The 26,048-nt window shown below is 37.0% G+C and overlaps 1 protein-coding gene across 1 annotated transcript in view; it reads right to left on the bottom strand.

Annotated features, from left to right (window-relative positions):
• Positions 1-6,436: 6,436 nt before the first annotated feature.
• Positions 6,437-26,048, bottom strand: part of LOC145984180 (protein dawdle-like) — a 70,036-nt gene continuing 50,424 nt past the window's right edge. The window contains exons 3-5 of the mRNA XM_083117676.1: positions 19,094-19,269; positions 12,195-12,398; positions 6,437-8,453 (exon numbers count right to left, since the gene is read on the bottom strand). Coding sequence (XP_082973802.1) covers positions 8,292-8,453; positions 12,195-12,398; positions 19,094-19,269 — 542 coding nt within the window. The 3' untranslated portion in view covers positions 6,437-8,291. The remainder of the gene's footprint in view (positions 8,454-12,194; positions 12,399-19,093; positions 19,270-26,048) is intronic.

The following is a 26,048-nucleotide window of genomic DNA, read 5'->3' as shown; positions in this document are numbered from 1 at the left end:
TATCATGTAGGTATGTACAGTGCATGGCATAAGCTGCTACCCTGTTGCAATATTAGCATCAAATTGATTGTTGTGTCACAATGAAGTGACTGCTGCTCTCTGAACATATTCTCACTAAATTGACTGCCACCAAAGAGAGTTCCAAGTAGCAACTAGGCTTGTGATATTTCTGAGCTGATGTCAGTTACCTCAGTACACAAATTTGCATTTTTGGGGTAGCAACTTATGCTGCATCCTGTATATCTAATTTGATGATGTGCTCTATACTACCAGGCATAGAAATATCCAATATATTGTAATTAGCAGAATGAAAAAGTACAATGGAGTAATTTCATTTCAATTCTGCTTTGCCAATAATTTGTAATAACAGACTGCCTTTCATCCAGGTATTTCCAGGTGATCAAAATTGTGGACAGTATACATTGAGGAGGAGCCAATTTAGACGCCATGAAGCTTCTGTAAATGCTAATCAGGAACAAACTACTGATATTGATGACCATAAAAATTGGGTTGTGCCATTTAATGAGCTGTACTTATCAAGTTTTAGAAAGAAAGTGAGTGATGAAGCTAAACTGCACAATGTACAAGTTTAGGATACTTAACAAAATTACACTCATATATTTGTTTTAAATGCAAGCAAGAAACAAAGCAAAGTAGTGGCCACTTACCAGTGAATGTTTTATTTATGCTGTTAGTTTTCAATATGAAATTGTGACATCGGTGTTCAGTGTTTTTTTTTATTTTCAAGTGTGAAATACATCTTTTTAAACTTGAATACCATAATAAAAAATAATTTGCTGCATTGTATAGAAATTACAGTAACAATATATATAACTTGTTGTGTGGTATGTATTTCACTTCTTTACCGATGTTACATGGAGTGTGTGAATTAATTGAACAAAAATATGAAACAAACTATGTACATATATGAACTGATTTATTCAATTGAACAAGTAATTCAATGGCATATAATATTTCATACAAACTGATAAATTTGGTGTGAGGTAATATATATATATATATATATATATATATATATATATATATATATATATATATATATATATATATATATACCAACATAGGTAAAGTATCAGGCTGTGAAAAATCAATAAATATTATGTTTAGCTAGCAACAAAATGTTTTCTGAATTGATCAGGACAATAACATATTCTCCATCATGTTTACCAGTGGTATATAATATTTATTATCTTTTAAAAATGTATTGATACAATGCACTGTTCATCAATTAAATTTTAATTATTCTTAATTAATGTTAATCTTGATTAATTTCTTAGTCTGATTTAAAGCTGACATTTGTCACTGTTGTATGTACCATGAGTTCACTGCAGTGTAGCTGTAAGTCAATCTTCAGTCTACTTATATTAAATGGCACAGGGGAGAGAGGTTGTGTGGTTATTGGAGCCTAGTATGTACAGGTTTCAAGTATACTACAAGGAAATAATAATCAATCCCTCATACGGTATCAAAACTACCTCTCCACCGTTCCTCAAGAGCTTGTGTAATACCCAGATGCAGGTCCCAATCTCATCAAAATATTGCTCATATTCACAACTCTCCTGACTAAAATTCCTATAAGTGGCAGCTTACAAGGATAATGGTTAGTACTCATGCAGACAAAACAAAATCAGAAATCCAGATTGCCTCTGAAAACCAGATTACCTCTGAAACCAAGATTGCCTCTGAAATCAAGATTACCTCTGAAATCAAGATTACCTCTGAATTCCAGATTGCCTCTGAAAACCAGATTGCCTCTGAAATCCAGATTGCCTCTGGAATCCAGATTGCCTCCAAAATCTGGATTCCCTCCAAAATCTGGATTGACTCTGAAATCGAGATTCTCTGATTTTACTATCTGGATTTCAGACAGTAAAGAAAATCAGATTTGACCACCCCCTAGTTCAGAGTTGCCAAGCCTCTTGCCACTTTCCCTCCATTAGACAGAACAGGAGAAGAGTGGCAAAGGCATCTTTCATGTCTTCATCCTTTCTCCATAGACATGTCACTAGGCATTTCAGGGAAAGGCAGGTTGATTTAGCTAAGATATATGAGAAAAGGGACAAGATGTAGCAACTGTGTCAACTGTGGTACAAGCTGTAGTTTTGACAGTAAGAGGAATGGAGTGGGGTTGCCATACTCTGGCACAGCTGTATATTTATGAAGACAGAAATTGTGAATACATATGTCCAACATTCAATTCTTGTAATATCCCATCACCAACTTCTGACTTCCCATTCATTTGTTTCTCTTCAGTTTGTTCAGGGCCCATGGAAGTCCAATATATTGAACTGTCACACAAAAGACATGGAGTGGGTGATCTCAATGTCTGACAATATCCCTGCATAAAGTAGCTCTGCAGCTCACCCAGCCTCTATTCAATGCTTACCTGGAGCACAACCTTGCATAGTAAAAGCATAACATGGTGTTGATCCTGTATGACTGAGATCGAGAATGTGTGGGACACTACCTCCACACCCCCTTATGTGCCCTCATGCAATACACAGGGGATAGCTTTGCTTCCTTTAACCTTGTCATCATTATTTGTGCATAAAATTTGCATTAAGAAAAACACAAATGCTAATAAATTGTTATGAGCAGATTACAAGTTAAAACATTAGGCTCCAATTCTAGAAAATTTGTATGTTAATCTACATATATAATTTCAAGAAAATGGCAAGATGACAAATTAGTGAAGCTTGAGGATTAAATATCCACTATATATTTTATTTATTTCAAATGTGTGAAGAGGATTTCATATTTTCATTCTTGAATTGTCTTTATCATAGTATTGAAACAGTGTCAGCTTCTTCAAAACTTAACAATGCCTGAATAATGTAATATGATACTTATATATATTTTAAATTAAATTTCTCAATGTTTGTAATTTATTTACTTGTACACGTGTACCTTTATAAGGCATACATAAGAGCTCTCGAAGAAACTTAAACGAATTTACTCCCTGAGATTATGATGGATTTCATTGAATAACAAATAACAAAGAATGAACTTATTCTGTTATACATTTAATAAAGCAAATATTGAGGGGTATATATACATATTCCATAATGACACCACTCAAAGTTTTACATATTTAATTTTATTGTACTCTGTGAGCATTTCATATCTTAATGTATACAGATTTTAATAATAAATAAATAAATATTACAAAATTATGATCAACAACAGATATGACATCTGCACTAATATAAATATTATGAAGATAAAAAATACATAGGAATATTAAGTTTAGATGCCTTGGCAGATGATTACTCACCTGTATATTCCAAGGAGCACATAAGAAGCTTTGCAAGCCATCAAGGTAAAATTTGATCCAGTAATACTTCGAAGCTGCCACAACAGGAGCATGTATATTTTAAAATTTAGCATACAATTGAAATGTAATATTTTATTCCATTATTTTTAAAAAAAGTATATAATACATTATTCTAGGATAATGAACATTTTGATAAAGTGAAAATTGAGCTGAAATATAAAATTCATATATGTATGAGGAAACTAAATTATGAATGAACCAAAAATGAAGAGTCGCAACTAATAGATTTGTATGCAAATACATATATTCCAAAATCAAATATTATTTATAAGGGCCAGGTTGGCAAATACATGTTAGTGATAATTTATTTTTATGTATATATGGCATGGGCAAACACTTCTCATCAAATTTTAATGGTCAAGCATTGATTGATATTGATGAAACACAAACACTGGGTCATTCCAGAACCAAACAAATAGTACGATACATTCAGTGTCGTCCTCCTCCTAATATAAACCATATATTGCTACTCTTGCATAAGCATAAGTATTTTAAACATAACTTTTATTGTAAATTACATTAGTTGGCATTTCTCCATGAAAGAACTTAACATTACAGTCAAAATGCTGAAAAGATCAATTTATAAAAAATGATACAACAAAACTTATTATGTGTGCATACAGGGTTCTATTAAAAGGAGGATGAGGAGGAATTCCCCCCTCTGGTCATTGGTGGGGAACCATACATATATTTTTATATTCTATACTGATTCTTCAGGAATAGTTACTAAAATTTCTCCCACTGAAAAAAATATATACTATATACATACACTGGGTGTCTTATGTCCCAGCTGCCCTGCCTGTGTTAAGAGTTCCACTAGGTTGACTTCCCATCAGAACTGCCTAGTCCATGCTATTATCTCAAACTGATAATTTATTAATAGAAGAGTTATTGTTAACATACCCTTAGTTCAAAATAAATGTATGCTTTCCAGGCATATCTCATGTATTTTTCATTCACAGAAGATAGAACAAAACTCTGTTACTATTTTGGTCACAAAATCATGAAAACCAAAAGTTGACCACTATTTTTTTTTTCATTTTTATACAATGTAATGGAGCCTAAAAGATTTGAGTGAGAAAACACCTCTGAATCATTGTTAGAGCAAATTAATCACACAATTAATTCAACATTTCTAAAGGAATTCTTAATGAACATTTTGTGAAAATTAATTCTCCAAACCAAATTAACTGAATATTTTGAATTTATACTTTTTAGCTGAGATTACTTTACTCCAATGTAGCCTATATTGCCATACCAGCCTTGCCTATCTGGGGAGTATTTTACTCAAGGTCCTCTACTGATGAAATTTCATAATCTTAACGTTGTTCCCAATCTGGGTCTGGGACAATTAAATATTTAATAACATTATTCACAACTTATTTAAAAGATATCTATTAATATGTATTTTTTGAGAAGATATTAACCAAGACAATAAAATGTTACATATTGAGAAATGCCATTTAGAACCAAGAATATACTCAGTTTACAAACATGAATAATTTGTTAAAATGTTTTTACAATTGCAGCTTCAATTGATACAAAACTAAAGGTTATATATTTTCTCAAACTTCAGAGATCAAAATATAATTTAACTCGTTTCTTCATATTCCTACATATTTTCAGCAATATGAATGTAAATCACATATGAAGAAACACTGGGCCTGAATGTACAAGTTTCAAAGATAATGAAATCAATACAAATCATGTTTTGAGTATAATATTGTTTCAGTTTTGCACTATGACTTGAAATTTGTCATAACATATCATGTGTGTGTCATGAAAAATTCAAGATAAAATATGCATTAACAATATCAGACAATGAACAACATTTATTACAACTGATATGCATTCAAATGACTCTTTAGCAGCCCCTGTTGCTACTATTAGATAAGGTCAATTATAGTAATATTTCCTGCCATATGCTAACACTTCTATTGTTAAGCTTGTTTAACACCATTTCATACCTTTCGATTAGTATATACAGAAAGATGTGCAGAAATAGATCTTCTTAACAGAATGCTTATGTATTATACCAGACACTAACATTACTATCTGCTAGTTACTTATTGCAAATAAAAAAAATAATATCGAGAATCCTGTATGTATGATAAATCACTCATATGGAAGGTATGAATCCCCCTAGTTTCTAATGACAACAGCACAAAAAAATTAAATTTTTGAAGTGAAAGTACTACAGTTTTTACAAGCCCACTTTCACTGACTTGCCATGGTTAGTTTATAGTACTGCTGACTGACAAACAACTGCAGTTGCTGCCACCAGCTTCCCAAACCTACATGAAATGTGACTCAACAAATGTGAAACATGCGTAACACTTACAAGGATTGTGTAAACAAGGAGGGGGTGGAAGGAAGTTGCACTTTGAACTAATGGCACCAGCTTGTCAACACTTCTAAAGGGAACCTTCAATAACAATGCCCCAACAGAAGCTGAAGAGATTAGAACTTGTTGTGATCAGTTGATTGAGTGAGAAACTCAGTATTGTTTATTATTTAAAACTTTGCATTCAATATGTAATTTTACCTATGTTTATGTTACAAATGATTGTAATATGAGCAGCAAAAAATTAGCCTCAATTTAACAAAAATTCAACTTCATAATTAATTTTATTACATGTACAAAAGGTTACTAGAAATTAATAATAAATAACAAAGTCATGTTTCATTCTGTTTTTTAAAACTATCTATCTTTTAATAAAATTTTGTACATTAGCTAAATTTTGTGCAAGAACTTGGAACACCTGTAGGATGATTATCTTTCATGTGCACAGAGAATTGCTATGCTCATGCTCTTTGATATATTCATAACTTCTTCAACTTGAGATCCAGATAAGAACCACTTTCAGGATTAACAGATTTCATGAGTACTCATTTGTAAGGGAGAAATACTATTACACTAGTATTACAAGTAGTGGTAAGCTTTGGAATGTCTTGCATAAACAATAGTCTATATCTGTGTGTAGACAATGTAATCTAAATAAACAAACATGATATCTAGCGTAATCTTCAACAACAGACATTACATTTGATTTGATTTAGTTTATTTTACTTCGCATTTTGTGCCTCTTGGCTAATTTGCGAAGATGGGGATGAGTGATGAAATGATGAAATTGATGAATGGACATTCACAAACAACCAAGCCTGACCGGGATTCGAACCCAGGACCCTTGGCGTCGCAGCGTGATGTGCTAACCACTCAGCCACAGGGTCGGGCAACAGACATTACAGAACTGGAATATAATTATAATGTGTCTTGACTTGAAGTGAAGTGCAAGAAGCACCTTGCATTCTCATTTGCAATTAAGAACCTTTTCCTACTAAGTGTGTTTGTGTTGTGTATTGTATTGATGGAATATATACAATATTTGTCACGATTGTAACATGTTATCCAACATACATGTGTTTTCTTCTAATGCTACACATTTTAGAGTGAACGTGAATCTTCCAGCTGAATACAAGCTGTTTTTGTTCAAAATGACATTGTTTATTTCTATTTTCTGTAGTTTGCATTTGTAAATACATTTGAATGAAGATGTAGTTCACAAAACAGTACTGATAATAAGTAATAAGTATCAAGCAATTGTGGAATTGCTAATTTGGAGAGGGAGTGAGGGAGAGAGGAAGAGGAAAAGAGAGAAAGAGAGAGAGAAAGAGTGTTATGTTGACAACTTAGCTACCATTTGTGGCAAATTATAGTATCTTCAGCCATGCGTAATTGCATTTAGTACAAAGACATGTGCACAAATTGCCATCACCAGTTTCATTAAGAATAAGAATCTGTTAAACTTTCCATTTTAATCCTGCAACTTATTATGTAAATAAAATTATTGATATAGTGAGGGAATAATTTATGAGCATGTTTCATCAAATGTTTTTTTCCATATTATTCTCCAAAAAAGTGTATATCCCAATAATTCACTTATGTTGCTCACAAATAAAGGAAACAAAGTTTAGGCAACAAATATAGAAAGTGCTGAATCCTTCATATGGTCACTAATGTAATGAATTATGTGTATTGCAATAATAAAGTGCAATGTAAAAACGAAGACAGATATTGAAATTTTACATAATTTTCCATCATTTTCTCAGGAAATATTAAATTCCCTAATCTATCCAGGTTTCCAGGTTGAGTGGCCATCTAGCACTTGCAGAGATGTCAACTTTTAAACCGTTCAAAATTAAAATGTTCTTTGATTTGTTTAATTGAATTGAACTATGACTTAGTGTTATAACTTACTCAGCAGATATTAGAATCCACTAAATATCATAACATTTTATTTCTATATTGTGTCTGGACAAGAAAAAAGCTGTTACGAAGGTAAAATCTGCACATCATAAATTTTGTGAAAAGTTAGAAGACCAAAAAGATACAATTATAATAAACTAATAAAGAATGTAAGAGTAATTTTCAAATAGACCATGTTGTTCTTAAGTAAATCATCTATCACATAAAATGTAACACTTACTATATTTGAAATGTTAACGTTCAAAATGACTCATTCATATTAATAAGAATATTAAGATTTAGATACATAGATTCAGTAATTATCATTTCATGTTGTCAAATATTTTGCCACAGCACCTATTTAAGATGTTAATTTTATTACATATAATATTCTTTAAAAACTCAGTTTTCAGTTTAAAATCACTGGACATATCCCATTTCCACTTTCTGTGACAAATTAATACAATAAATACATGGGTACACCACATGTTAGTCCAATCTTGAAAGAGGGATAAGATGTATTTGATATACTTACTGATTTAGCAAATGATTTGTGTGAGACAAGATAGATCATATCTTGCTTAGTTTCAGGCTCTTTTTTATGGCTTCATTGTACACTTCACAGCAAATGCAGTGTTACAGACTGTGTCCAGACTCAATGGTCAATGCTTTTTATGTACTCCATATATATCACATACATCCACATGACTCAACAATCATGTTTGGTAGTGTTTTTTGAGTGTAAGTTTTATTATTTTCCATAAAAAGCAAACTTACGTTTGACATTCTTGTTGGAGCACAGCAAGAAGTCAACTCCTGTCTGTTTCGTGCATTTCCAAAATGTATGACTCCCTAGAAATAAAACATTTGCTATTGATGTATGTTGTGCTATTCGGTGTTTTCTCCTTATAAGTCCATATTTATTGAAAATTACATCATTTCAGAAGTAAAGGAAAAAATACTATAAAATATGAATAACACAGGGTGAGTCATAAGTCTCCATACAAATCATGAAAACGGTGACTAATGTTTATTTTTCCTTTTCAGACAGGTGAACCAATGAAAAAGAGAAACCACTAACAAAGGAAGAACGGATTGACATCATTATGTTGGCTGGGAGTGGTACCACCCATCATGCAGCCCATACATTCAATGCAACCCACAAAACGTAGATAACCCACGACACCGTGGCCAAACTTATCAAGAAATTCAGACGGACAGGTTCCGTCGCTTACGAAAGCAGGCCTGGAAGACCAAAGACAGCAACGGAACCTGTCCGTCTGAATTTCTTGATAAGTTTGGCCACAGTGTCATGGGTTATCTACGTTTTGTGGGTTGCATTGAATGTATGGGCTGCATGACGGGTGGTACCACTCCCAGCCAACAGAATGATGTCAATCCGTTCTTCCTTCATTAGTGGCATCTCTTTTTATTGGTTCAACTGCCTGAAAAGGAAAAATAAACATTATTCACCGTTTTCACCATTTGTATGGAAACTTATGACTCACCCTGTACACTAGAGCATTTTAGCAAAATATATGTACTATATTTGTTTTATCAAACTGAATATATAGCTGGTCTGAATTGAACTCATAGCTCAATATCAAACTAAATTTGACCTTTTCAACCATATGTGCATGGTTTAAGCATGTGTCTCAAGCAGTGGTGATGATTAATATTAGGCACATCCAGAAAGTAAGTTTCCCACTCGCCCACAGGTGGCAGACCATGCGTATTGAAACCTTTCTTGCACATGCGTGAGAGGCACATGCCCTGGCTAGTGAATGTCCTAGAAGACGCCTCCTGAGAAACCTTAGTAGCATCACTGCAGTGATGAAACATGGCGGCTCTTATTCTATCTCCCGCCACATGAGAGGTTTGTTCAGTGATAAAGTTCTTGAACGCACAAAACATACAGCCGATCGAAATTCATCATCAGCTGTGCCAGGTGTATGGGCCAGATGTCATGAGCAAGCAGATGGTGCATCGTTGGTGCAGGACATTTACTGAAGGCCGGCAAAATGTGCATGACGACGAGCACAGTGGGCAGCATTGGCCGTTATGGACGAGCTTGTGGAGCATTTGCAGCAGCGCATGTTGGAGGATCGTTGCGTCACAATCACGGAACTCAGCAGCCATTTCCCGCAGATTTCTCGGTCGTTGTTGCACGACATTGTTACCAAACGTCTCTTGTTCCGGAAATTGTGTGCCCGGTGGGTGCCGAAACAACTGATGCCCGAACACAATGGAAAATGAATGGGCACGGTGCTGACATTTCTGCAGTGTTACCATGATGATGACGACGATTTTCTCAACCAGATCATCACAGAGGATGAAACGTGGGTTGCATACAGCACCCCAGAAAGCAAGCAGCAGTCCATGCATTGGCGTCACAGTGGATCTCCATACAGGACGAAGTTCAAACAGACTGTGTCGGTGCGAAAAGTGATGTGCACGGTGTTCTGGGACAGACAAGCATTCTGCTCATCGAGTTTCTGCCCAGAGATGAGACTGTGAACCCTAACCATTACTGTGAAACACTGGGGACATTGCGATGAGTCATTCAGAATAAGCGGCCCGGTAAGCTCAGTGCCGGGGTGATCTTGCTGCACGACAATGCAAAGTCGCATATGGCTATTCGCACTGCAGCCCTTCTGAACAGGTTTGGTTGGGAGGTGTTCGATCATCCATCATACAGCCTGGATCTCGCTCCCAGTGATTACCACCTGTTCTTGCACCTGAAAAAGTTCCTGTCCGGTCAACATTTTCACAGCGACGAAGAGGTTCAGACAGCTGTCACACAGTGGTTCTGCACCCAGGCGGCAAACTTCTACGATGCAGGTATACAGAAGTTGGTCCCATGCTATGACAAGTACCTGAATTCCGACGGGAATTATGTTGACAAGTAACTGGACAAGTGCTGTATCTGTGGCAATAAATCATGAATGAAATAATGTTTTCTTTTTGTGCACGACCCCAGGGAAACTTACTTTCTGGATGCACCTAATACATGAAAACTGAAATTTTAGGTCTTACAATAATTGCTGCAAATTTCTATCCCTGCCTGATACTCCATCTTAATAGTCAGGTACCTTTTCAAAGAACTCAGCTGGTGCCATAACATCCTCTGTAATTCATGCAGGAAAGTCTTGTTTCAGAGCCTGTAATATGCTCATGATGTTTCCTACTAGGGCAAATAGACTTCCTGCAAACATTTCCAGACAGGGATGGAAACTCATTGTGCAAACTGCCATAAAGAATGTTAAGTTGGTCTTAACCATAGATTTTATTTTAATAATAATGTTTTTATGGCTTAAAAGATATTGTGGCATCATTGTATATTCTGGTTACTTCAGTATATTTGTAACTTTTCTCTCCCATAACCAGGAACAGAAGGGAACTAGAGACTCCACTCATGTGCAGGCCAGGTCTTGGAATTTATTCCCCACTTCACTAACAATAAAAACATACAATTTACAAACCCACTTCTCCATGATATGTTGACAGTTGCATAATAACCAGGTGGGGGGAGGGTAGTTCAGTGACTTGCTCTGAAACATGGTGTGGTGTGTGATTTAAATTTTGTTTTGTTTTACTTTATATGCTCGTTATTGAAAGAAATATTATATGTAGGTTATATTGTGTTTTCACAGTTAAAGTTAGATTTAGTGTTCAATGAAACAGGCTTGGTGTTCCAAGTTGTGGTACAATGAAGGCAGACAAAGATAAGAAGTATTCTGTTTATTAACATATCAAACACAAGTGGCTGATTGACAGAAATATAACATTTTGTATGAATATTCTTTTGCATTTAACAGTGTAAAAAAAACAGCAGATAATGAAGCTTAAGCCAACCACTTTTCGGTAAGGTCTTTGTCATCTTCCCCATAATAAAATCGCCCATGTCTGCTATTGAGCTTGGTCAAGTTGGCTGGGAAGTGCTTGACCATCCACCCTAAAACCCAGATCTATGATTACCACATGTTAGAAAAATCTTAAAAAAGTATTTAACCAGAGGTTTAGGTATGTGGAAGTGTATCATGCATATTGTAATCAGTAGCAGATTAACAACCTTTTTGGTGGAGATTGGATGGTATTTGTTTAAACTGTCATCTTGTCATTAAAGGTTTGTACAAAGGGGATGAAAGATGTTAAAAAGGAAGTTGTCACTTAATCTTACATTAATTGATTATTTCTTATTGGCTCTAGATACACAAGATGTGATCACATAATGTTTATTGTCAAAGGCACTTACTAAATCCTGTGTTTTCATTTAGTATTAGTTTTAGATGTTTGGGTGGAGGATAAACCAGTTCCTCTGCCCTCCCCTTTAATCTATGCATAAGCGAAATGGATGCACATTAAAAGCAAATAAATTTTTACTAATGGATTGTTGTGTATTCTTGCATTGATAAATATGTCTGCATAGAGTGAGAATGTAAAACATTCAACTCAATTTTAGGTGTGTCTACACCATAATTTTGTATTATGACAATTTTGGGTTATACCTGAACTAGACTTTCAGAGTAAAAAGTTCTTAGCAGAGGAAAAATTAGATAGTTCTAGATTACTTTCAAATGATAAATTTCTTACCTGCATGACTTGTCTATATTGAGTAGCACCTTGCGAGATAGCAGCAGCATTTGTGCAAGACCCTCGGCAAAAGTAAGCATGGTATCCTGGAGGTTGAATAATCCAATCGTCCCAGCCAATATGTGAAAAATTAACATAAAATTCCTCACGACAACATTCTGTTATCCCTGGACTACAATTAATATTTCTTTTTGGTCGTTTTGTCTGTAACAAAAGAAAAGTTTTAAACTTATTTGGAAATTGATGCATATTATGTTACCAGATTAGACAAATTATCTTAAAAACCCTAATTACTAATTATTTTACCATACCTTGTAATGAGTATATGCATAATCTTATACAACTACAGCCTTGCTGTTAAGGTACTCTACATCCGTACTATTTGATAGGTGCACATAAACAATGTAATGACTCCCCACAATTTTAAAATGTACAGGAATTACGTGTTACTTAATTTGTGTTCAACTTACATGGAAATCTTATACAGATTTTGTAACAGTATTGAGGTTGTTTTTGCTTCCAGTATCTAGCGAGTGTGGTTACATGTTGTGGATGAAAATGCAAGATATACCTAGAAGTTCAGAAGGATGGGGGGGGGGCACCCCATGGTAAATGAAAAGCCAACAAAAAATTATATATTTAACACATATAATTTCATTTCAGTCACTGTAATATTATTTAACTATTGAATAGGTATTGCAGGAACATGATAACTTTAAACTGAAGCAATGTTTTTTTTTGAGGGGACAACACTATTATGGGGGAATATGTGCCTTATTTGCTTCCCTGGGGGAAAAAAATACCTTGCTTGCCCCTTCCTGGAAAAAATCCTGCGGACGTCCATGAAGATATGGAGATATTTTAAAGTTCAAGTAATGTATTTTACTTAGATATATTGTGACCACAAAACAATCAATATTTCTTTCAAGACAGGGACGTCGGAACCGGGTGGGCAGGGGGGCGACTTGCCCCCCACTCTTCATAAAATGAAACTATATTTTTTCCAACTTATGTTTCGTTTTGAAAAAAATGGAAAAATATTTTTGCACTAATGAAATGAACGTGGCCTCAAGTTCCGATACCAGCAAGAAGTACGTGGCAGAAAGATCCATGTGCAGATAAGAATCACAGCCACGTCTCCTCAAATCAAGTGTAAGGTGGAATTATCTCCTTAGAAATTCACCGCTTCGATTTTACGGACAGATGCGGTTGGTGTGAAAGAATAAACCCCGCGTACCCCGATGGGGAGGGTGCAGAGAGCAGCCTAATTTTAAATCTCTTCTTTTCCATCTGCAACTACATTCCATGGATGCAAGGGCTCCGAACCAGGGGGCAGGAGGAGCTTGAGCCTTCTAGGTAAAAGGGTGAAGGTGGGGAAAAAATTCGAGACGAAGCGGTGGTCTAGTGGGTAGGGCGTCTGACTGCCACGCGGAGACTCGGGTTCGATTTCTGTGGTGGGTGATCTAAGGTCGGAATTTTTCCGGCCTTATCCACGCAAAAAGGGGCTCCCCGGCTCACCCAGCCTAAAATGAATGGGTGCCTGGGGAAACCCTGGGGGTAAATGCGGCCGGAGCATGGTGCTGATGGTGACGTGCTGTTAGCGAACGTGCTCTTAGCGAACACAGTTACGGAAGGATTTGCAAAATGATTATAAGATATCACTGGCAACACTTGCATGTTGACCGCTTTCAAGGACAAACAAGACAGAGCAAGTTTGTGTGTTCGCTAACAGCACGCACCTGCAAATCCATTCCTTCCGGTGTTCGCTAAGAGCACACTTGGGGTAGCAGTCAGTGGCGTGCTCAAGGGGGAGGTTGGTGTGGGTCACACCCCTCCCCCCTTTAGGGCTAGTATTCCTACAAAAAAGAAGAATGTCAATAACAGGAAATGATTGCAAAATTATGAATGAGTACTAGAAAAAAGCACACGTAACCCCCACCCACATTCGAAAATAAAAAAAAACTATTTGATTTGACTCTAAGCCAGAGATCCTGGGTTCGAATCTCGGATTGGCCATTTGTGTCCTTTGTGTGTGTCCCTTCATCAATTTTGTCGTACCAAAGGTGGCGGAAAAGCGAAGTAAAATAAACCAAATTGAGCAATCAATCAATGATTTGATTTCATTTTTGTTACTTAGTGTCGCTTTTTTGTCACATTTGGTTAATTGCGAAGATGATACGATGAAATTGATGAATGGACGAACACAGGGAACGCCCATGCCCGGGTCGGGGTTCGAACCTGGAACTCCTGGTGTCGTAGTGCGCTGTGATAACCACTCCCCCACGCTTGGTTGATTTGGTGACAGGTAACAAAACACAACACACTTTTTTGTAGTTTCTTCAATGATATTCATTTGACTTTTTGAGTTCTGAGATACATTTTTCATTCCAAATTATTTCATTATTCACTGCAGAGTACAACACATAGGACAAGAATGCGCACTCATCACGGGTTCGAATCCTGGCCTGGATTGTTCATATGAGGTCCCTTCACCAATTTCATCATATCATCACTCAATCCTCATTTTCGCGATAACCAAATGTAGCAGAAAAGCGAAGTAAAATAAACCAAACCAACAACAATATGAACACGCGTTCTCTTGCCCAAATAAATACATCCGTATTTATGACTGATAGAGACCAAGAGTGGTATATTTAAATAAAACACTACTAAAACGAGAGTCAGAGAGAGCCTGAGCACATATTTGTAATTTAATCATTATATATTCCATATTTGAAAAAGAAAAAAGAAAGAAAGCATAACATTATTGTCTGCGCATAACACGTTCCCATTTCATAAATAATAAAACTACATCCCATATTAAACATTCGCACATATTGTACAACGTGTAAAAGGTTGTGTAAATACAGAGAACATAAGTACTGCAGACAATTTTACCCTGTGTTCTTTACAGGATTTACAAAGGAATCGAGTGCCTCCTCGATGGCGCAGTGGTAGCGTCGTCGCCTTGCAATCAAGGGGTCCCGGGTTCGATACCCGGTGGAGGTACATAGTGGTTCGGATCCCACTTTAAACTGTAGGTCCAGTCCCGATTAGCCTTACTGTGCATAAAGTGGACTTAAAACACCAAATCAACAAATCAACAACAAAGGAATCGAAGAGAAACCAATCCCCTATCTGTCCTATAGGAGATAGACTAGGGAACCTGAAAGCCTAGGCTTTCAACCATTGCAGCGGGGGGCGAGGGGGCAAGGGAGGTAGAGGTACAAATCTTCCTCTTCCTTGGGCCGGCTGTTTCTACCTGGAAACTGGTCTGGCGGAAGAAGAGCGAGCTAGGGTATCCAGCCAGCTTTGCCCGCGGAGAACACCGATGGACGAGAGGAGCGTGGGAAAAAAGGTGTTGCATATGAGCTGTGGTGGCTTTAACAAGACAAAAATATTGTGATTTGAATATAATTCGAGATGTGAGATTGATTGATCTATCTCTGCTAGACTAGCTACTCCTCAGTGCACGTCACTGGCAATCAGTCGCCTGACATAGAATCAAGAAATTGGTAAGTTTTACTTCTCTCCTTACGTTTTCTTTACTAATTTATATTTTCCGTGTGAAAGGACATAAAAAGACGGGACTAGAGACAGACAAGTATCGTTCCGATACACCATCAGTTCTCTGCCCTTTCGGGCTTTAACACTGCAAACTTTGGAGTATATGAACCACCTCCTCTCGTGGGAAGGGAGGAACTTTTATTTCTTGGCCATTTAGATTTATTAAAAGTTTACTGTTTTATTTTAAACATCATGTTTAGGGCTGATGGCTTAGTTTTAGACCTCGGAGAGGTAACACCGTTCATTCTTATGTTCACGGACGATTTATTTTTACGTTGGGAGGTCAGTTTTAGGTGGCAAGGTCGAGGCATGATCGATAATTTAGACATCTAGGGGTTGGGGATAGTGGGGGGGGGGTCGCCTTTAGTCTTAGGTTCTTCTCTCAAATCTGAAACATCTAAGAAGGGGCCATTGATCTGAAAAGACATGTTGGTTGGTTGGTTGGTTGGTTGATTTGGTGTTTTAAGTCCACTTTATGCGCAGTAAGGCTAATCGGGACTGGACCTACAGTTTAAAGTGGGATCCGAACCACTTGTACCTCCACCGGGTATCGAACCCGCTGAAAAGACATGTAAAGCTCAGATTGATTTAATTCAAACGCAATACTAAGTACCTAGCTGCTACGATAATTACAGATCAAAATATCTAATTTTAAAGCTGTTGGCGTCGCGTGGCGACTTGCCCCATATTTGACACCTCGGCCCTCTCCAACCATGTACTGCCGGACCCTGTGGCCGAGTGGTTAGCACATCGCGCTACGACGCCAAGGGTCCCGGGTTCGTTTGTGAATGTCCATTCATCAATTTCATCATATCATCACTCATCCCCATCTTTACAAATTAGCCCAGAGGCACAAAACGTGAAGTAAAATAAACTAACTAAATCAATCAATCAATCCAACCATGTACTATATTTGAAAGCGTTCATTGCAAGACTTTAGCCTAGAAATGCTCTAAATAGCAGTCTGGAATTTGAAAATATCAGTAAAAGATGAAGGAATAGTTTGTTACGCCATTTTAGAATCAGAAATGTTTTATATGTTGAAATATTGAAAATATAGCGCTTACCAAATAAAAGATACCATATTGTCCCAATCCCATTGACTGCCTTCGCGATCAGTCAAAAATTGTAGAAAAGTGAAGTAAAATAAACTAAATCTGTCATTAAATTATTTCCTTTTAACTCTTTAATTCAAGTAATTCTTCTTTAGTATGCTACGTTTTTGTTAAAATTATACTAAGATTTATAAAATTATGAAATGGTAAATGAGAACACGGCTATGGACAATTTTCTTTTTGACACATCGATCAGAAAGCTTCAGAGACATGGATTTTCTCAATACGTTTGCACGTGTACTTCGCACCCTTTTAAAAGTAGTCCGTTTTCAGTTATGTTACTAATCATTAAAGGAATGCCTCAATACCATCATGCTTTACTGCATGCGAAGATCGAGTACCATGCGGCGGTGGAAATTTGCGGTAATTATCGTAAGACCTAAAATTTCAGTTTTCATGTATTAAGCGCCGTTTAATGGAATTATAAGTAATAAAATATTCCGTAATAGAGGTCTCTGGGTGAGCCTCTTATGAGGCTTCATCACTGTGGATATTCATATATTCATTCAATAAGTATATATTTATTATTTATGTAATAAATAAATATGTATATCTAACAATAAAATAAAATAAGCTATTTAATAATAATTACTATATATATATATATATATATATATATATATATGTGTGTGTGTGTGTGTGTGTGTGTGTGTGTGTGTGTGTGTGTGTGTGTGTGTGTGTGTTGGGGTAGATAGATTTGAAAACCTGCCCCCACTCCAAAATAAGTTCCGACGTCCCTGTTTCAAGACCTTTGGTTTTCACTCAATTGCAAAGTATCTGTGGCCAAATTTCAATGTTAGTACATAAGGTCATCACAGGGGAATCAGCCACTGCCCCAAGTGAGTTCTTCAAGTTCTTGCTTGTTGAATACATTTTCTTGTTATTTTCTGAAGCACAGGCCATAACTTGTAAGGTGGGCTTGCAGATTGTCAATTATCAGGATAAATTAAATCTAGCACATCGTTTATTGGCTATTCCTGTATCGACTTTGCCTTTGAACCAGTTGGTCCATGAGAAACATGTTACACAGTCCTTCGATGTTTTCATTTCATTTTTCACAAAAATTGAGTAGCACCACTGTAATTCGCATATCAGGAAATCCATGTCTGAGGCAGGATTACCAAACACTTGGAACTAACATCAGGTCAGCTGAACTCTATTCAATGTTGACAATTTTCATTTCGTCACAATCTTCCCATTTAGCCATTCAACAAGGAAATGAATGATACTCCATGAATCTACAAAATATCAACATTTTCAAGATGTTTAGCTCACAAGTTATCCTCACAGGATTCTGAAAAATGTGACCCGGCACTACTTTATCAAGTGCACTTGTTGTAATGGATTATGGACATTCTGGATTGTGGTGGACATAGTTCATAGATACATTGTGCAATATCGAGTCTCTAGATTATTAAGTTAATGAACATTTTGCTGAATTTCATACATTTTATTATGCTATACATGGAACATGAATCTCGTAATCTCCTCCTGTTTCAACAGCTCCAGAGCTGTGCTTTGTTGACAGAGCTAGTCCTACTGCTTTGGTACTTGAGAGGTTGGTAACCTTTGAAACTTACTGCTCATCCACTGTCAAACCCACCTGTTTCTTAAATTTCATGAAGCAGAAAACTATACTTAATATTCCACTGTAGGTTACTTGATCATTCGCTGAAGTAAAACACCATATCAATGTTGAAAATCTTGCTAAGCCCGTAACTAGTCATACAGTTAGGCACGTAGCCAGGGGGAGAGCTCAGGGGGCTGAATCCCCCCTGAAATCATTCAAATATCTAATTTAAATAGTGTACAGTGGTCATTAATTTTACTTCATTAGCAGGATCAAACATCTTGTGTAAAAAGTTGTAATATATTGAGAAATTCATCTTCAGTTCCTTTAACCCCCCCATTTTTTGTCTTTAGGGCGGCTGCTGATAAGGGATGATCCTCCTCCAAAATAAACTTCTCGCTACTGGCCTGCATACAGTTATAGTGGATCTGATCCAGTAAACCATGCCCTCGTTCACTTTTAACCACATATACTCCAACTACAAAATAACAGCTATAACTACTAGGCTATCACAAAGGTTAACCAGAAATTTAGAATCTAGCACCGATGGAGTTCACAGAATTTTCATTTTGAAACTTCATAATATGGTTATTATTTATTTATAGTTATTACTTCACATACAATATGTTTAAAATGGCCTTGCTTACCTTGTTGGACTGAGTGTTGATAATAAGAAATGGCTTATTTTCTTCTTCAAGTGACACAGGACTCTTCGAAACATCCATAGCACATGTTTTGCATTCCACCTGGATCACATGTAGCAGCTCAGAGTACTCTATCCACAGTTTTACGGCCCACAAGAGATCGATTTTAACCCATCCCTCTGTGAAGAAAGATAGAAATTATGTAATATAGAATTGTTAACTATTTATAAGCATAGTCAAAACATTAAGTACTGTCTTAGCTTTGTTTTAGATAAGGTATGATTCAGCTGTTTGAATTGTCTTGCTCAACACTAGTAGCAACAAGTGCAGAAATATTGTAAATTTATTAACATTGAACTCTTTTCAATTGTCTTAATTCCATTGGTAAGTATGATAGTTTGTTGTTGTTGATTTGGTTTATTTTTCTTTTCTCTTCTGCTACTTTTGGCTAATCGCAAAGATGAGGATGAAATTGATGAAGATACACTTACAAAGAACACCAAAGCCCAGGCTGGGACTCGAACCCGGAACCCCTGGAATCATAGCTCCCTGTACTAATCACTATGTTACGGAGGTTGGCACATGACAGTTTGAACCCTTAACCTACTGAGATATTAATTTCAATCAATGGATATCAGAAGAGAGGAGCGTTATCATCAATAATTTCGAAAATTATACACCATGAACCTCTTATGAATAATTTTTTTGAAATGTATTATGTTCATTATTTCATTTTCTATGCTAAATGGTGAGAAAACTTCAGTTAGCTTTTTAATCGGCCTCATAAATTAAATTCTGACATGAACAAAATTCCCATATTTGTACTGAATATCATGCAGGGTTCACCCACCCACACACAAATCTGAACAATGAGATTCAAGGTCATCAGTCTTGGTTCTTGCAAAAGTTTGAATAGGGTATTAATAACGTAAAATTTCATGAGGTTAACATTCATCATTTTGAATAATTAATCAGTAAAAAAAAATCATGTCTTTAGTAATAAGGCAGCAGGAATTGTTGAAATACTTCTAAACAATACAAAGAAGAGAAAATACCATCATCTGTGCATCAACATTAGCAAATGTTTTCTCCAAAGTTCGGTTACAGTAGGTAACCATTTTCTTAAAATGTATTGACGGCAGAGCCTTAACTAGAGATTTCAGCACCAGCAGAGAGAAGAGTATTTAGTGCTCATGCAACCAATCTCTTTCCCCATCCCATCTTGGGGAAAATGTTGTTATTCTAAAAGTTTACACTCATATTGAGCATTTATGTGCATACAGAAACCCATGATCCCATAGGACACAACTGTGCAACTGGCATGCACTTGTGCCCCTGGAGGAGGCCAGCAAGTGCTTCCTGCAGTGTGAGCTTACTGCCTGCACACCAGGCGCGGTTGGCCCTATAGCGCACAGGATCAGTGAACCCCCAGTAATATACGATAATCACCTTGAGAATGAACAATAAACAATGTCTTTACATTTCCACATTATTTCGCTAAAAATTCTACACAATAAGTCATGTATTTGTGCCCGTAATACGGCGAACTCTTTTGCTGAGAAGAAGAAACCGCGAAACGGCCGCCCTGATACAGACCCTCAGTTGAACCCCCACAGGACAGCTCTTGCCATTGTGAAAGCTTCGTGCGGGAGCAGAAGCTCGAGGAGGGTATAGGACAAAATACATGGAAGATGAGATTGCAGAACCTATGTCTCAACCCAACGGTCATGCGCAGTTCGTTCTCTCGCAGAAGGCGCGGGACAAGGCTCCGATCTCGCTGCTTCCGCCCTTCCAGTGTTGCTGTGTGCGGTTCAAGTTTGAAGCGCACACATTACATATTGAATATTCTCTTTGTATCATTTTTGCACCGAACTTCTTGGAATAAATGCAAGATTGTGGCAGAGATGGATGAGTGGAAACAAATAAAAGCTGGAATTAGATGCGATGAATTAAAATAAAGGAGATACATTACCAAAATAGCTCATGCATGCATTCAGAGGTTTTTCCTTAAAGGTGGAAACACTTCGGGTTCGCGAAAGAGAAAGAATGGCGCGAAGACGTGACTCGCTGTCGCTCGGTATCAATCGTCTCAAGTTTGTTAGTTTTTGAAGTGCTTGGATACTTGTTGGAATGTATTAAGTGATGAAGCGAGTGATGGACTTTACCTAGGTTATGTCATTTGATGCAGTGTAGGCGTTGTTGTCCGCGCAGGTAAGAAATGACCGATAGAAATGCACATAATTAACTTAAACAAACTTCCTTGTCCACTGAAAAAAAGCGTGTGCTGGTCGACCAGCCCCAAATTTGAACAAAGCTGTCGCGTATCAATGAAAAGGGTCTCAGGTTTGATTTCTATAATGCACATGCCATTAGTTGCCATTTCCCTTTAATAAATGTAGGACCAGTTCTGATTAGTCGGCATGGACGTCCGGAAGGGGAAAAGGGGGCCGCCCCCCATGGAAATCGAATGTAAACCAAAAATTATATATTACACGCATATAATTTAATTTCAGTCACAGTAATTTTTGGCAATTATTATAAAAGCGTTGCAGTAACTTCAGACTGAAGGAGTGTTTTTTGCTCCTCCTGGGGAAAAAATATATTACCTGCCCCTACTTGAGGACGTCCATGACATTCCAACAAAACTCAACTTTTTTCATAAAGGCACAATTTATTGTAGTTTCAGCCCTAAATTTATTCGCACACCCCTAATACAAAACCTTATACCTACTCCCAGGTAAATAAAAATTCTGGACAAATCTTTTAAGCCCTCCCCCCATCCTTTTGTTAGGCGAAGGAAGTCTATTTTGCGGAAACTGAATATATGTCACATGACTTCAGTGAACCCCCGGGTAAATAATGCACGAGCCGCGCCTGCTGCACACTGCACCTCAAGGCCATTAAGCAGCAGAGCAGGAGGGGGGGAGTCCCTTGCTTGCTTGATTGATTACTTTTCACTTTGCTTTTCTACCACGTTCTGGCCAATCATGAAGATGAGGATGAGTGATGATCAGTGGTGCAACCACAGGGGCGGGGAAGAGCGGGCGTTGCCCCCTCAACCTTTGACGGAAACCAATTCTAGGGGGGGGGGGACAAACACTGAGATAAGAAAAGCAAGGCAAGCAGAATCTAAGAGTAGCAGGACAAAATAATACTCAAGATGAAATTAGTTTTCATATATTTCTTGCATTTTTCTTCGAGACGACCAAGGGCACTGCAGCTGCAGGGGAGGTCAGAGGGGCAATTGCCTTCTCGATTTCTAAATTTTATGCAAATAAAAATACGTTTCGTGAAATACCTGCTTTTCTTACAGTCTCATCAAGTTCAGAGGGTGGCAGTAGTCGGATCTGGGCATCGAATGATTTAAATGTAAAAAGTTGTAAAGAGAGAATGCCATGGCGCCCCATGGAATTATTTGCGCCCTATTAAATCAATATTGTTTTCAGTTTGCAAAAATTGGATCTAAAAATTTTCTTGCTCGCTTCACTCGCATTTTCCTTCTTTTCCGTAATGCATAGTAAACTAAATGTACTTTGTTTTAAATGTATGGACAATTGTTTTGAGGAAAAGGAGCATACACACGTGATGAATTGATTATGTAATGTATTTAAATAATTTATTGTAGTTTCAGCCCTAAATTTATTCGCACACCCCTAATACAAAACCTTATACCTTGATTATGTAATGTATTTAAATAATTGATTGATTTATTGGTTTGGTTTGATTTGGTGTTTTAAGTCCACTTTATGCACAGTAAGGCTAATCGGGACTGGACCTACAGTTTAAAGTGGGATCCGAACCACTATGTGCCTCCACCGGGTATCGTACGCGGGACCCCTTGATTACAAGGCAACGACGCTACCACTGCGCCATTGGGGAGGCTCTGATTGATTTATTGATTTGTTTTATTTTACTTCGCTTCTTGTGCCACTTTTGGCTAATTTGCGAAGATGGGGATGAGTGATGATATGATGAAATTGATGAATTGACACTCACAAACATCCACCCCCAGGCCAGGATTCGAAACCGGGACCTTTAGCGTCGTAGTGCGATGTGCTAACCACTCCGCCACGGGGGCGGGCATATACATATGTGTATTAAAGAAACATTGAATACGTTCACAATTTAGTGTTAGCATGTTGCATGTAATTTCTTATTTTACGTCGCTCCATGTTGCATGTATGTAAAACAATGTTCTACATGAAAGTAGTTTATCATATGTACAAAATGAATTACATTCGTTATTTTTGTCTTCCAAAAATACAGTTTGTGTGTTAGGATTTCCATTATTAGCTAATGTGAAATTGAACGTGTTGAAGAAAATTCCAGGAAAAATGTCAATAATAATAATAATAATAATAATAATAATAATAATAATAATAATAATAATAATGCTATTATTATTATTATTATTATTATTATTATTATTATTATTATTGGCATGCTTATTCTCCTGGTAGATTACCCCCCAGACAAAAATTCTTGATTGCGCCTCTGGTGACGATATGACCCAGTCAACAAGGTAATGTTACCACAACGTTAGCCCCTAACATACCTAACGTTGTTACAATGTTGAATGTATGTTGATACAACGTTGTGAAAACGTTTAAGGGTCATTTTTTTCAACGTTGCTGCAACGTTGTCACAACATATACTGAACATTATGTAGCAACATTAGGTATGTCAGGGGTTAACGTTGCCACAACTTTTTTGCAACATTACCTTGTTGCCTGTGTAATTTATGAATATAACAATGCATATTTAAAATATGGTTGTTTCGCATGGCAAGCTATTAGCAATCTTGCCAAGCCATTTTTGTATATAATACATATTATAAAAACTTTTCCTGCTCCACCATAATAGGCAATTGTTAGTCTGGAGATTGTGATGAATTAACCAATCTCTAACTACACCTGGTAATCATTTTTTTTGCTAGTGTTAACCCGTTGAGAGGGTTACGCCCTCACTTCGGTAAGTGATTTCATTGTAAGTTATGTGTCTTTCATCATTTTGGATGGTCTAAGTGCTTTTTTATATTGCAGAATATTTTTTCTTATTAAGATTGGTGATTCGTATGTGTTATCTTACTTTTGAGCATGGTTGAGAAGATTGTAAATATGGATTTCGATATTTGGAGTCTGAGTATTGTTGGTACTGCTTAGGCTGTAGTGGTGGGATAAATATGGCGTGATAACTGCGATGGATGATATATATCGTATTCGTGTTTCTGTGGGTCTAGATCATCTAGATAACATGAATACATGGTGAGCAGGTGTTGTAATGGCGTATAAATATGTGTAGATGCTGCATCATGTCGGATATCAAGATGAATGGTATTCCAGAATACTGGGTTTTCGGATATCATGGCTTTGTTTATGTATCGTTGGCGAAGGCTCTCGACGTGATACAAAATAGTCGGGAAGGAAATTCTGTCATACAGTAGTGCTGTGGGATAAGGTAATTTAATCCGGAAAGCCAATCTAAATGCGTGCCGTTCAAAGATTTCCAGTTGGTCGTAGAAGGAGGCAGAAGCGTCAATCCAAGCAATATGCCCGTGAGTGATGGCTGGGCGCAAGAACATTTTGTAGGTGGTTAGGACTGTTGTCGGGTATAATCCCCAAGATGTACCCACCAGTTTCCATAATAGGTTTAGGCGGTTCTTTACCTTCTTCTTTATCCTTTCTAAGTGTGGACGCCAGGTCAGTTTTTCATCTATGGTAACCCCAAGGTATGTTACGTGATTTGAAGGTAAGATGCGTCTCCCCTCTATTTTAATCTCCAAGAGTTTGGGGTTTCGGTGTATTTTGGAACGACAGTGGGGAGGTAGGAAAACTACTGCCTGAGTTTTTGAAGAGTTTATTGATAGTTTCCATTGGTTGCACCAGCGAATAAAGGAGTCTACGGCCTTTTGGAGTGTTTTATTAATGGATTGAACTGTTTTCCCAAGAGTTAGGAAAGCAGTGTCATCTGCAAATTGGAATACGTGTGTGCTGGTATCCATGGTCGGCATATCTGTTACATACATTAAATATAACAGCGGTGACAAAACAGACCCCTGTGGGACTCCTGTGTGCAAGAAGATGGGATAGGAAGTTGCCGAGTTCAGAGAGATGTATGCCATGCGGCCTGTCAGGAACGAATGGATAAGGCGAATGTAGCATTGAGGAAGTTGGAATTTGTGGAGTTTATATATTAATCCCGAATGCCATACTTTGTCAAACGCCTTTTCCAAATCGAACTTTTTGCCGTTTTTTTCCCCCGTTCATCCGTTTAGAGGGTTATGTCCCTCTCTTCGGTACGTGCTAGATACTTTTAAACATATAATAATAATAATAGATAGGCTATTTCTATTTTTGGGATTATGAAATGAACACTAACCTAGTCTTGAAATGACCTTGGATTTTCATTGCTATATTATATAACACCCTACTTTCATTCTTATGTTAGTAAATAAATACCCTTTCTTGTAGTTTGATTATTAGTTGCAATATGAAGGGTATAAATGTGGTCGTAATTGTGGTGGATGATGAATGGTGTATAGTTCATAATCAGGATGTCTGGGCCCGATGGTCAGAGTATACAGAGTTAAAAGATGTTGTAATGGAGTATACAATCTGTACGGGTAACAGTCGTGTATTGCATCTTCACGGATTGTGTGAACCAACGGTGGGTGTTCTTTGTCCATCCTGTTATTTATATATTCTTTTCGCAATGCCTCTAGGTGAAGTGTTATATGTGGAAAACTTATTCGTGTGTATAAGAGTCGAGTTGGACTTGGTAGTTTGATTCTGTATGCCAGTCGACATGCATGTCTCTCTATGATTTGTAGTCGTTCATAGAACGAGTCCTCTGCTGAGAGCCATGCTGTATGTCCATACGTAAGTACGGGCCGAAGAAAGGCCAGATAGGTATTTAGGAGGATATTTGCTCGAAGTCCCCAATTCGTGCCGACAAGTCT

The sequence above is a fragment of the Lepisma saccharinum genome, chromosome 2 (assembly GCF_977018435.1).
Source record: "Lepisma saccharinum chromosome 2, izLepSacc3.1, whole genome shotgun sequence".
Lineage (NCBI taxonomy): Eukaryota > Metazoa > Arthropoda > Insecta > Zygentoma > Lepismatidae > Lepisma > Lepisma saccharinum.
This window is presented reverse-complemented; position numbering and strand designations above follow the sequence as displayed.